Source organism: Trichosurus vulpecula, chromosome 9, assembly GCF_011100635.1.
Source record: "Trichosurus vulpecula isolate mTriVul1 chromosome 9, mTriVul1.pri, whole genome shotgun sequence".
Taxonomy (NCBI): domain Eukaryota; kingdom Metazoa; phylum Chordata; class Mammalia; order Diprotodontia; family Phalangeridae; genus Trichosurus; species Trichosurus vulpecula.
The window spans coordinates 187,917,489-187,930,758 of NC_050581.1; the positions used below are offsets into that span (position 1 = coordinate 187,917,489).

General features: G+C 40.9%; 1 protein-coding gene across 2 annotated transcripts in view; it reads right to left on the reverse strand.

Annotated features, from left to right (window-relative positions):
* Positions 1–445: 445 nt before the first annotated feature.
* BMPER (BMP binding endothelial regulator) overlaps positions 446–13,270 on the reverse strand; it is a 350,399-nt gene continuing 337,574 nt past the window's right edge. For both annotated transcript variants that reach the window (XM_036739450.1, XM_036739448.1), the window contains 2 exons: positions 9,889–10,019; positions 446–972 (listed from right to left, as the gene is read on the reverse strand). In XM_036739450.1, the coding sequence (XP_036595345.1) occupies positions 791–972; positions 9,889–10,019 (313 nt within the window). In that variant the 3' untranslated portion in view covers positions 446–790. The remainder of the gene's footprint in view (positions 973–9,888; positions 10,020–13,270) is intronic.

Genomic DNA, 13,270 nt, shown 5'->3' on the forward strand with positions numbered 1-13,270 from the left:
GTGTGCATGTGTATGTGTGTGCATATGTGTGTGTGCATGCACATGTGTAAGAGGGGGTAGACTTAAATAAAAAATACAATAAAAGGGGTGCTTTAAATCAAGAAACTATTTGGCTCTTTGGTTTGGTTCCACTGACAAATGTCACCAACCTGGCATCTAGCCAGTCAATCTTGGAAACACTATCAACTATGTGGCTTCAAAGATCCAGCTGTCCAGCCATTTTCACTCCCATCATCAATCCCCTGGCCAGCTTTCACAAGTGCACATTCCTTTCTTGCCCACAGATAAATCCTCTTCCTCCAGGGAGACAAATTTTCCATTCAACTACAAATCCTGGTTCAGGATCAAAATGAATGCCATTGGAACACTAGAGTTCTTAAAAAAAAAAACTTCCTTGAAGTTTATGCAATAGGAAAGCCATCCAGAAGGCTGCCATACCACCTGATTAAATTAGAAACATTGGGTTTATTTATACAATAACTGCCATGGCTTACAGATGAGAATCCTAGAAATAATACATGTCTTATAGCAAAAAATATACATATAATAATTCTTCCTTCTATGGTTTATATAAATGTTGTATGTTTTTGAATCTCTCTCTATACATACACATCTATACGTACACATGCATGTGTGTATGTATAGATGTGTACAGATAGGTATATTTACACATATGTACTCTGGGTATGTTTTTTGCAGAATCTGCATTTAAAACCCATAGTCCTTCATTGGCTGTTCAATGCAGGTGTCAAGGACACCAGTTTTCCAAGTCTTTGGCCCTGAACAAAGGTCACCGTTGGGGACAGAGAACTGGTTTGATGCATCTTCCTTTGTGATGAACCAAGTTGGCAGGACAGTGGCAGCCTGCAACACACGGCTTGTTGCAGGGGCCGATCTCGTTCCAGTTGTCACATGTCTTGATGCATCCAGGCCCACAGGTGTCATATACAGCACCATGTTTGCACTGGGTGGCTGAAAGATAGGAAAGGTGGACAGCATGAGCTTTGGAAAGTCCAACTATTAAAAACAAGACACTCATTTCTTTGGGTTCAAGGGCATCCCCTGAAATTCATTTCACTTACAAGCATTCTCACTTATCATGACTTCCAATTTGTATGCTTTATATAAGGCAATTCTTGAGCTTGCATGTCTGCCATATTTCAGAACCATAACCATAACCCACATGGATAGAGGTGGCAAACTGCTTCTTGTCTCAACAACCACTTATCTATTCCAGTTTTCAAATGGACTCACATCATGATTTCATTGACATGGACATAGTCCCCCTCAATGAGGAGCACACCCCTTCGATGCCCATACGTGTGGGCATGTTCTCTCACAAGGAGGGCAGGGAGCACAACTCAATTAATCCAACAAACACCTTTCAAATGTCAATGTGAAGATCCTAGATGTACAATGGGAAGGGGACCTCAGAGGCCATCTAGTCCAAACTGCTTCATTTTACAGATGAGGAAACTGAGGGCCAATAAGGTAAAGGGACTCCCCCAAGGTCACACAGACAGTAAGAAGCAAGGGCAGGATTTGGACCCTGGTCATCTGCCTCTAGAGCCAGAGGACAGTGGAAAGACACTGTCCTATGCCACCTGTGTAATTCACTGGGAAATGTCAAGATGAAACAAACAACAACAAAAACTCCTTGTCCTAAGGAGGTTATAGTCTTCCTAGGGAGATAGAACATTTACATGGATGAATTAAGTAGAGACAAAAAGCAAGCAAATAAGGGTAGGAGAGCTATCATTCCTATTTTATAGATGAGAAAACTGAGATTTCCAGTAGCTAACTGACTCAACCAGGGTCATACATTTAGGAAGTGTCTGCAGCTGGATTTGAACTCAGGTCTTCCTCACTCCAAGCCCAGTGCTCTATCACCTATGCCATCCTCTGTCTCTGTATGGAGAGATTTTTTTAAGTATGCAAAGTAAATAAAAAATAACTTCATGAGGTTAGGGGTCCAGGATAGTCCTCCCCTTCAGCAATATTTGTGAGAGTAAAATCCCATTCATATGTCTTAATGAGTATTGATTGGACATCATAAAAGCCCACATGATTTTTTACCATAGTAGATGTTCCCAAACTAGATGGCACAGTGGCTAGAGTGCCAGGCCTGGGGTCAGGAAGACCTGAATTCAAATCTGGCCTCAAACACTTACTAGCTGTGTGACCCAAGGCAAGTCATTTTACCCTGTTTGCCTTGGTTTCCTCACCTGTAAAATGAGCTGGAGAAGGAAATGGCAAACTACTCCAGTATCTTTGCCAAGAAAACTCCCAAATGGGGTCACAAAGCCAGACATGATTGAAATAAGTGAACAGTAACAGACTTTGTCAGGTCCCTGACTATTCTAAGCCATGTGCTGGGCATCTAGAAAGATCTATGTAGCCAATCAATCAACAAACACATTGATTAAGTGTCTAAACATCATGCTAGGCACTAAGAATACAAAAAGAGAAGGAAATAGTCCCTGCCATCATAAGTAGAGGGAGCTAGATGATGTAGAGGGAGGATAGACAATGAGTGCTAGACTTGGAGTCAGGAAGATTTGAGTTCAAATTTTCTCTCAAATACTTACTAGCTGTGTGATAATGGACAAGTCACTTATGCTCTTGTCCTTGGTTTTCTTATCTGTAAAATGAGCATTATGATTGCACCTACTTTAAGCATCATATAAGCTAACACAGGCTCCTATCAAACCTTAAAGGGCCATTTGATTCCAGCTATCAAGCAGACACCAAATACAGACAAGATGAAGAAGGGGTTATTATCCCAATAGGTGTAAAAAGCACTGCCCCCTCTTTTTAGCAGTATTTGATACAGACTCTGAAAATGCCAATGCGGGATTCTATGGGTGTGGGAGCTCCCCTCACTGATGGGGGTCTCAACTTGTCCATGACTTAGTAGAGGGTTTTGAATGCTTTCTGTAGCTGAAAAATCAATCCTCTGAGGCCACTTCAGTGAGACACTTCTCGAAGATAGTCTGCTGCTAATACGGCAGAGGCATAGTCTTACATTGGGCCCTGATGCCATGCCCTTCCAGCTCAGTAGGATCCGACAGAGCTTGGGTTCCACTAGTGTTGCCTTCAGGGTCGCCAGGTTGCCAGGGTCACCTCCACACCACAGTGAAGTGCTCAGGTGGATAGTGATGGAGATGGAAAAACCTTCATTTTCCTACTGGCCTGCATGTTAGCAAAGCACTTCCTTCAAGGTCACCCCAAACAAAAGTGGTGATGCTACAGGTGACCTCAGGCTCCTCTGCCTCCAGGATCAAATATGGAATAATCCGGTATTTAGAGCCCTCCCAAACCCAGCCTCTTCCTGCCTTTCTGACACTGATCTCCTCCATGTGCTCTGTGATCCTGACTTTGCTCTACTCCATCTCTATCTCCACCTCCATCCCCATCTTGAAATGGCTGGCTCCTCTTCCTCAAATGCCCACATCTCTCTCACCTCTACCCCTCATTTCTTTGGCTTCCTTCAAGAATCAGCTCAAATCCCATCTTATAGAAGAGACCTTTCTTTCCCAGTCTCCCAAGTGCTAGTGAATTCCTTCTGAGACTACTTCCCATTTAAACTATATATGTATGTGTCTGTGTGTGTGTGCAATACTTAATTCTAGCCGACATTTATATAGCATTTACTCTGCACCAGACACTGCAATAAGCACTTTACAGTTATCCCATTTGATCCTCAAAACAACCCTGGGAGATCAGTGCTATTACTTCCATTTTATAGATAAGGAAATTGAGGCAAACAGTTAAGTGACTCACCAACAGTCACACAGCTAGTAGGTGCTGAGGTTAGATTTGATCTCAGGTATTCCTGACTTCAGGATGTGTCTCATTATTTATGCACATGTCTAGTTATTTATTTGCATGTTTTCTCCTCTATTAGCGCGTGAGCTCCTCAAGGGCAGCAACCATGTTTTTGCCTTTCTTTGTCTCTCCACGGTGCTCAGCACTGTGGCTTACATACAGTAAATGTTCAATAAATTCTTGAATGATTGATGAAAGAACACAAGTTCTTGCAGATCTTGCTAAAGCAGATTCTGGAAAGGTCCAGAATCTGACTTTGGGTCTACAGTGCAAAAGTGAAGCTTATCTCCAGATGGGTGGACGTTAGATGATGAATTTATTGGTCCCAGCTCTTTACAGATACTACTGACTAAGGTGTGTGAGGGGTGTCCAAAACTGTATCAATAGAGAGGGGACCAAGGCCCACAAAACACTGGAACTTTCAAAGCTTTGAACTCCAAGTAATGGAAGAGAAACCTTAGTTCAACCCTCCTCATTTGTGATTCAGCTGGCAACAACAGCATACATGACTAAATACTGTGTAATTGGAGAACTGGAAGACAATGGCTGGTGTTCAAGCTAGCAGGTTTTGGTTTTCGTCTTCCAAATTATAAATTCGTAGCAGTTACAGAACATGCCCTTTCTGACTTAAGTCAATTAACAGGAAGGCGATCAGAACCGTAAAATGAGATTCTGTGAAGGCTACTCAAGTAACTGTCACTCTATAAAAAAATCAGATGAGAAAAGTGATTTCGTTACCAAAAGAGTACTCAATTATCTTCTGACATAAATTCTCATTTCTTATAAGGATATTGCCTGCTCAACTCATAGGATGCTAGGAAAGTATTTGCAAAAACATTTGAATAAAATCAGTTTCATAAGGGTTACTTAGCAGCATGACCCCATTTTTTTCTAGATAGAACTCTAATTTCTATTTTTAGCATTATTGTGTTCCTACACTAATGGCTTACTCCAATTTCTCACTGGAACATCAAGGTGACCTTGGGTTCTCCAAAGTTCACAACCCCTTCATAATTCAATAGACCACTTCCTGTAAAGCCATCACCAAAAGCCATTCTTGGCTAGCCATGTGTCAGGATGAGCCTCTGTAGACATAGTTAGGTTGGTGCTCAGATGATCAGAAATTTAGAGAGAAATCTTAGTGAATGTCAAATTCACCCTCCTCCTTTTGCATGTGAGGAAACAGGCTCAGAATTAATTTACAAGATCATAGATTTAGAGGAGGTTCAGATGACAAAGGTCATTGAATCAAACCCACTCATTTTACAGATCTGGAAACTGAGGACTTCACTGACTTGCCAAAGGTCACAGGAAGTAGCAGAGATGGGACTTTCTGAACTTACATGCACAACAACCATTAGCCTTTCATTCATTTTTTTCCTTACCAACCACATCTACCAGGTATCTATATCTATCTATCTATCTACCTATCTATCTATCTATCTATCTCTCTCTCTCTATCTATCTACCTATCTATCAATCTCCATCTATCTATCTATCTATTTTCTGTGTGTAAATATACCGAAATGGGCTGGGGCAGTAGAGAAAACAGAAGTCTGAAGAGGTGGGGCTTGGGTAAACAAGGTCACACAGTCCTTGTCATTTCCATGCACATAGAATTAGCTGGAGAAAATATCCTGCATTCTAATGCCAACAGAGTGAAATCCCTAGATTAAAAGCAGCTTTCATTAACCAGGCTGATATCATTACAGCTGTTTGTGACACTGGGAAATTGACATCTTCCACTTCTACAACATTCATGGGTCTCTTTGCAGTGACGAACAGTTATCCTTAAAATATTTAAAATCACCTCGTTGATAAGAAGACAGGAGAGAGGGAATGCTGGAGAGAGAAAGACAGGAAGAGATAGAGAGAGAACAGCTGTATGACTCCCAGGTCCTTTTCTCTAAATAAAGTAGTGTATGTCAGGTAAATGAGTCAAAAATCTGTTGAATTCTCTCAATAAATATAAGTTTTTGAGTACAGGGACTGTTTAATTTTGGTCTTTGCAACTCCAGCACCCAGCACAGTGCCCAGCACATAGTAGATAACTAGTAAACGCTTCATGATTGAACGAGATGCCAACCCAGTAGAATGTAAACTCCTTGAAGGCAGGGCCTATTTCACCTCTGTATTTAAATCCCCAGTGCCCAGGTTAGTACCTGGCACAGAGTAGGCAATTAATGCTCCTTTAATTGAATTGAGTTGAAAGGTGAGGAAGGAAAAGGCAGGAGGATGTGAGAAAGACAAGGGTGATTATTTCTTTCTGAACTTAGCCTATGAGCAGCCCCATGGGCCCAAAGAGTAAGCAGCAGCCCCAAGAGTAATTCTACACAGCTCTCACTCATCAGAACACACCACCCCTGCTGTAACACAGCCTGTCCCCACTTCTCCTTGGCTAGGCAGTGTAGACGAGGAAATGAAAGTTACAGCCTGCTAAACTTTAACACAGGCACTATGCTTGGCAAGGGGAAACTGGGCTTGGTTAATAATGGAAAAAATCACTGGAGCAAAGGGTCTGGAAGTCACTCAGGGATTAAATTCTTGATCCCAGCAATTGTAAAGCAACAGAAGGAGGGAATTGGTGCAGAGGCTGGATGAGTTGGATAAGAATGTGCCTCCTTTGTGGCCCCTGAGTGCTCTGACCAGGAGCCAATAGAGGTGCTCCATGTGCCCTTCCAGAGCTAAGCTTCTTAATGCAAAGGAGAGAGCTGTCCATGGTCTGAAAAATAGTGGCGGTTTGGGGCATTCTGATCATAGCTCACTTTTCTATTACCTTTCATATCAAGGAGAATCAATTGGCTCTGCAGGCATTTCAGAGCAGAAGACCTAAACAGCGGCAATTCCCAACAAAAGGTCAGCTCTTTCCTCAACTTCCCCTCCCAATGCCCATTTATTATCAAACGTTTCCAGTCATCTGAATTTTGCTCCAAACACAGAGGCCAGGAATTAATTAGAAACCACTATACATATAAGGTTACATAGCAAATTCAATTTCTGCCTAGGTGCTACCAATTTCCCTAACTGGGGGCTTAGAGCAATGGTGAATGAACACAGAATTTTGCATCTACAATGAACTCCCTAAAGTCAAATATGAGAGAACTAAGTGGGCCATCATATTGTCTCCTAGGTTTAAAATGGTGCAATGGATAGAGTGCCAGTCCAGGAATCAAAAAGACCTGAGTTCAAATTCAGGCTCACACACTTACTAGCTATGTGACCCTGGGCAAGCCACTTAACACTTTTAGTTTCAGTTTCATATCTATAACATGAGCTGGAGAAAGAAACAGCAAATCACTCCAGTATCTTTGCCAAGACAATCCCAAAAAGGTATTACAAAGAGTCAGTCACAACTGAAAATGACTACCCAACAAAAAAAGGCTTAAATGAGCTAATTATTATAACAGGGTTTTCCATAAGAACTGTTAGGAGAAATACTGGAGGCAGCAGCATGGCATAGTGAAAAAAGCAGGGGTGAGGGGTTGGGTTGTTTCTTATGATGTAATGTCAGTTTCTTGAGAGCAGCAACCATTTTGTTTTTATCTCTATATTCCTGGTGCCTAGCATAATGTCTGACACATAGGCATTTATTAAATGAGTGTTGAATGAATGAATAGGTGAAGGCCAAGCTTGGGTTCATGGCATATGGGCTTGTAAATGTATGGAGGTACACAGTATGTCTTACAATCATTCACATACTTGGTGTAGTAGACAAAGCCCTCATTTTGGAGTCAGGAGATAGGGGATCAAATCCTCCCTAAATAACTTATGACCTATGTGACCTTGGGCAAATCCGGGCCTCAGTTTCCTCATCTGTTAAAATGATGAATGAGAAGGTCTAACAATCTCCCCTTGATAACTGAATATTAGTTCTTCAGAGAACTTCCAAAAGCAACAATGGCCATGCCAGTAGTATAAGCCAGATCAACTTCTTGGTTAATCCCTTGTTCACTCTGCATTTCTTACCCTGCTTCTCACCAAGAGCCTTCCAAGGTCTTGGCCCCCAGTGAACTGTCATTCACTGCCTTAAGTGGTCTTGAGCATTGTTCCAAACCAAAGGCTTCAAGTAATAGATGTCAAGCAGTGGGTAGTCCTTAGAGGTCCCAGTATCCTTGGTGAGCCTCAAATGAGTGCCCAGGCATAACCTACACATGTGGCAATGTGTTTGACTATCCATTTGCCACTCTGCTATAATTAATCATGTTAGCTTTCTTAAATGCCTCTGGACCCATTGCTGAGTCTTGAATCCCTCAGCTTCATCTATGCTTTGGAGATGGTTGCTGAAAGATCCCAGGAAAAGCCATATTGCTTTTCCATTAGCAAAATCTTCTTAGAATTTTGGAGCCAGCCTCATGAAGGAGGGATTTGGAGGTGAGTCAAGGAGACTCCAGTTGAACATGTATACTGAAAGTAAGAAGCACAAGTCTAGGATCAGTCAGAAGCTACCCCTCATGGTCACAGAGGCTGTTATCCAGTGAAAATTTCAGTGACAGTCACTGCTTGTAGGCTACATAAAGACTAAATCTGTCCTCAGGGCTCACTGGAGGAAAGAGTCATGCATGGTCTGACAAGTCCTAGTATTCCAGTCAATAAGTGACTACTTAGGAAAAGACAAAGAGAGAGGGGAGTCATCCCAGTAATGTGGCAGGAGCATGGCATTGCAGGGAGTACTGGGCAGGGATTTGCGGAGACCCAACATCAAATTCTGCCCCTGACATTTATTAATTGTGTGACACTGGACAAGCCATTTGATCTTTCTCAGGCTCAACTTCTTCACGTGTAAAATTGGCATAATATTTGTAGTAGTGCTTGTGCTTGGACCCCAATTCCAAGATCACATTTCTCTCCAGCTTCAAAACACTATCCCTGACATTTTTCTCCCCAGCCCAAGGACACTGTGCCTAGCAATAACTCATGAGTGGGCCCCAGTAAAACAAACTATCTTTCCCTGTCACAAGAACAAGCTGACCTGTGAAGAAATTCTGTTGTAAAAACAGGACAATCTTGTAACCACAGAATTATCCTGTACTGATTCCCAAAGTTATCATACATAATCCAAAGGTCAAACTATAGACATCAACCCTCAAAGCTATCCTGCTACAGATGTAACAGACCAAAAGTACACCCCTGAGAAACCCCTTCCCCTGGTTTCCAGGAGTCAATGATGCCTGTGACCAAGGTTGTAAGTTATCACCTAATTTGCATATCTGCCAGATAATCCACTACTTTTGCTGTATAAGCTTTAGCATTATTCCTCTTAAGCTGCAGGTTCCTTAATGAGCTTTGCCCACCTTATTGGCATTACAATAAACCTTTGCCACCTTGAATTAAAGAATGCTTTAGTTCACAAATTCATTCCAGATGACTTTGTCCAGTCCTCTGGTCTTTGGGGGTTCCCCAAAGCCATTAAACCACAACAGTATCTGCCTCAGAGGATTGTTATATGGCTTGAAAGGAGATGCTATAAAGTGCTTTGCCAATCTTAAAGCCCCATGTAAATGTCTTATTATTATAACGCATGCTTCCAATGCTTAGTGCATCTCTCCCTTGCTCTATACACAACTTGAAATACAACTGAGGCTTTGAATCTGTGGCCGATTTCTAGATCTGAGAATAGCCCCGGAGGCTATCTAGTCCAAGAATACTCTCCTGTAGTCTACAAGAGGAAATTCAGTCCTATAGAGGTTAAATGACTTGCCCAAAGTCACGCAGCAGAATGAGGAATCAAACCCAGATTGTTTGACTCCAAATACAGCCTTCTTTCTGTTTTATCATTCTGTTTCTCTGTATTGGAAGAAATTCTTAATGATGATAACCCTGAAAATCTGTTAAAATCAAATTGTCAACAAACACCTCTTCCTAAGTGGTGGATGCCTTGCTCAGTGACAGCTTCCTGTTTTCTCAAATTGCAGAACAAGCAGGCCATTGTTTGACTTCCTGATCCCAACCACTTTTCCCTTTCTTCTGCCAAGAGTGTGCTGTGATAGTTGTGGTGGGCTGAAGTATCCCTGGAAGGGTTCAGGCTTCCTCCCACCGGGAAAGCCAAGATGGCTCCTTTACCTGCACAGTTCTGCTCTGGCTTCCAGTGAACTTTGGCCCCTTCTCTCTGGCAAGCCCGGGCATACGCCAAGAAGGATTCACAATAGCAGTTTTTATGGACTGGACACTCGCACATGTCTGTCACGCAGGACCTGTTGGGGAGACAATGGAGAAAATGAACATTGGATTTCCCTCAAGTCATTACACAGCACATGGCACATTATCTGCCCTCGTCCATGCCTGGAATGGACTCTCTCCTCACGCCTGCCTTTTAAAACCTTCTCTTCCTTCTAGATTCAATTCAAGGAGGACTTCATGTGTGAAGCCTTTTCTTGATCCCCCTCAATGTTAATGATTTTGTATCAAAATATGGACTTCTCCAATAGAAGGAAGCGCTTAAAGACAGAGATTGTTGCATTTGTGTTTGTTTGTGCCTCTAGAACCTAGCACAGTGCCTGGCATGCAGTAGACACTTAATAAATGCTTGTGGAATGACCGAATAATAGATAACATTATTCAAGAATACTCTCCTGTAGAAAGGTTATGTGTATTACTACTGCAGCTCCACCTCTTCCTCCTCCTCTTCCCACTACTACTTACTACTTACTACTACTTACTACTACTACTACTATTACTACTACTACTACTACTACCACTACTGCTACTACTGCTACTACTACTACTTCTACTACTACTACTACTACTACTACTACTACTACTACTACTACTACTATCATTATTCACATTTATTAGTAAACTGAAACAGACCTTAAATGACCTGATCTGCCTAAGGTCAAAACAGCTAATCCATGGAAGATTTGGAATTTGGGCCCAAGTCCTCTAACTACAAATTCTCCCTTTCCGCAGCACCACAAACATTTATCTTGGTCTAGCATCCTTGAGGTCTGTGACATTAATAACCCATTTGGTTGAGGCAAGTTGATGAGTGAAATCATTCATAAAAAGTGTGTTAACAACATGACAAGATACAAAGGAAGATGGCCTGGCAATGCCAGATCTCAAACTATATTATAAAGCAGTAATCATCAAAACTCTGGTACTGGCTAAAAAAGAGTAGTGGATCCTTGGAATAGATTAGGTACATGAGACACAGCAGTAAATGAATATAGTAATCTAGTATTTGACAAACCAGAAGACCCCAGCCTATGGGATAAGAACTCACTATATGACAAAGACTGATGGTAAAACCAGAACATATTAGAGCACAAACTAGGTATAAACCGGCATCTCACACCATATACCAAGACAAGGTCAAAACGGGTACATGATTTAGACAGATAGGGTGATACCATAAGTAAATTAGAAGAGCAAGGAATTGTCTACCTTTCAGATCTATGGAGAAGGGTAAGGTTTGTGACCAGAGAAGAGATAGAGGGCATTACAAAATGCAAAATACATAATTTTGATTATATTAAATTAAAAGCTTTTTCACAAACAAAAGCAATGCAAACAAAATAAGAAGGAAAGCAAAAAGCTGGGAAATGATCTTTATAGCAAATATGTCTGATAAAGGCCTCATTTCTCAAATGTATAGCAAACTGAGTCAAATTTTTAAGAATACAATCCATTCCCCAACTGATAAATGGTCAAAAGATATGAACAGGCAGTTTTCAGATGAAGAAATTAAAGCTATCAATAGTGATATGAAAAAGTATTCAAAATCACTTTTAATTAGAGAAATGCAAATCAAAACAACTCTGAAGTACCACCTCATACCTACCAGATTGGCCAGTATGACAAAAAAGGAAAAAAAGATAAATATTGGAGAGGATTGGGAAAATTGGGACACTAATGCACTGCTGGTGATATTGTGAACTGATCCAACTATTCTGGAGAGCAATTTGGAACTATACCTAAAGGGCAAACAAACTGTGCATACCGTTTGATCCAGATATTAAGTCTGTATCCCCAAGAGATCATAAAAAGAGAAAAAGAAATGTGCAAACATATTTATAGCAGCCCTTTTCATGGTAACAAAATATTGGAAATTGAGGGGATGTCCATTATTTGAGGAAGGGCTGAACAAGCTATGGTATATGAATGCAATGGAATACTATTGTACAATAAGAAATGATGAATAGGCAGATTTCAGAAAAATCTGGAAGGACTTGTACAAACTGATGCAAAGAGAAATGAGCAGAACCAGGAAAACACTGTACATGGTATCAGCAACACTGTGGTGACCAACTATGAATAACTCAGCTCTTCTCAGCAACACAATGATCCAAGTACGAAGGACAAGTACAAAGGACTCACAAAGGAAAATGCTATCCACATCCATATAAAGAATGGATGGACTCTGAATGCAGATCAAAGCATACTGTTTTCACTTACTTTATTCTTTGTTGCTTTTTTTCCTTTTGATCTGTTTCTTTCACAACTGTGACGAATATGAAAATGTTTTACATGATGGCAAATGTATAACTATATCAAATTGCCTACCATTTTAGAAGGGAGGGAGGGAGAAAAATTTGGAACTCAAAATCTTGTAAAAATGAATGGTAAAATTGTCTTGACATGTAATTGTGGGAAAAATAAGATGCTACTAAAAATAAAAAAAATTAAAAAGAGCTGGGAGTCAAGGAAGTGTATGATACTACTCTCTGTAGCCTTGAAAGTTCCCAAACATACTAGGGGTTGGGGTGGGGCAGAGTAAATATGTACATCAGGTTTAGACTGCCCCTGGGGCTAAGGGTCAAGCAAGGAAAGGATTGAGGGAAAGAAGAAAAGAAACATTCTCCTGGTCAAGGCTGCTGGTACCTACTAAATTTTTTACACTAAGACAAAGACACAGTGACCCTACCCTAGTTACAGCTCTCAATCCAAAATTAAGTTGTAAGGGAATAATCTTATTTTTATCCTCTAGGTAATTTATCACAAGTGAATTTGAATTAAATACAAACAATGTTGTATGTAAAATGCCTTTGCAGATTAGGAAAATTAAATAGGGACACCTTCAAAGGGACCCAAACATGTTTGTCCAAAATTAGTGTGTGGTTCTACCCTTGCAATATGAATCACATCATCTAAGAAATGAATGGGGTAAGGGAGAGTAAAGAGCTTGTTTTATACATGGAGACTCTGGCCAGGGGGGTGGGGTGGGTGGGCAGGGATTACTTGACTTTTGTCCTTGAATCCTCAGCACCTGCCATATAATGAGAGCTTAATTAATGCATATTGATTGAATCTAATTGAGTTATGACAAAATATTCATTGACAAGAATGTTTAATTAATGCACATTGAATCTAATTGAGCTGTATGGCAAAATATTTATTGACAAATACATCTACACTTTCAGCCTCCTCCAGTCTGTGATCCTTGGTGTTCAGAAAGAGAATAAACCGACACCATCTTCTGGGTCAACATCTGTCAACTTCCAGG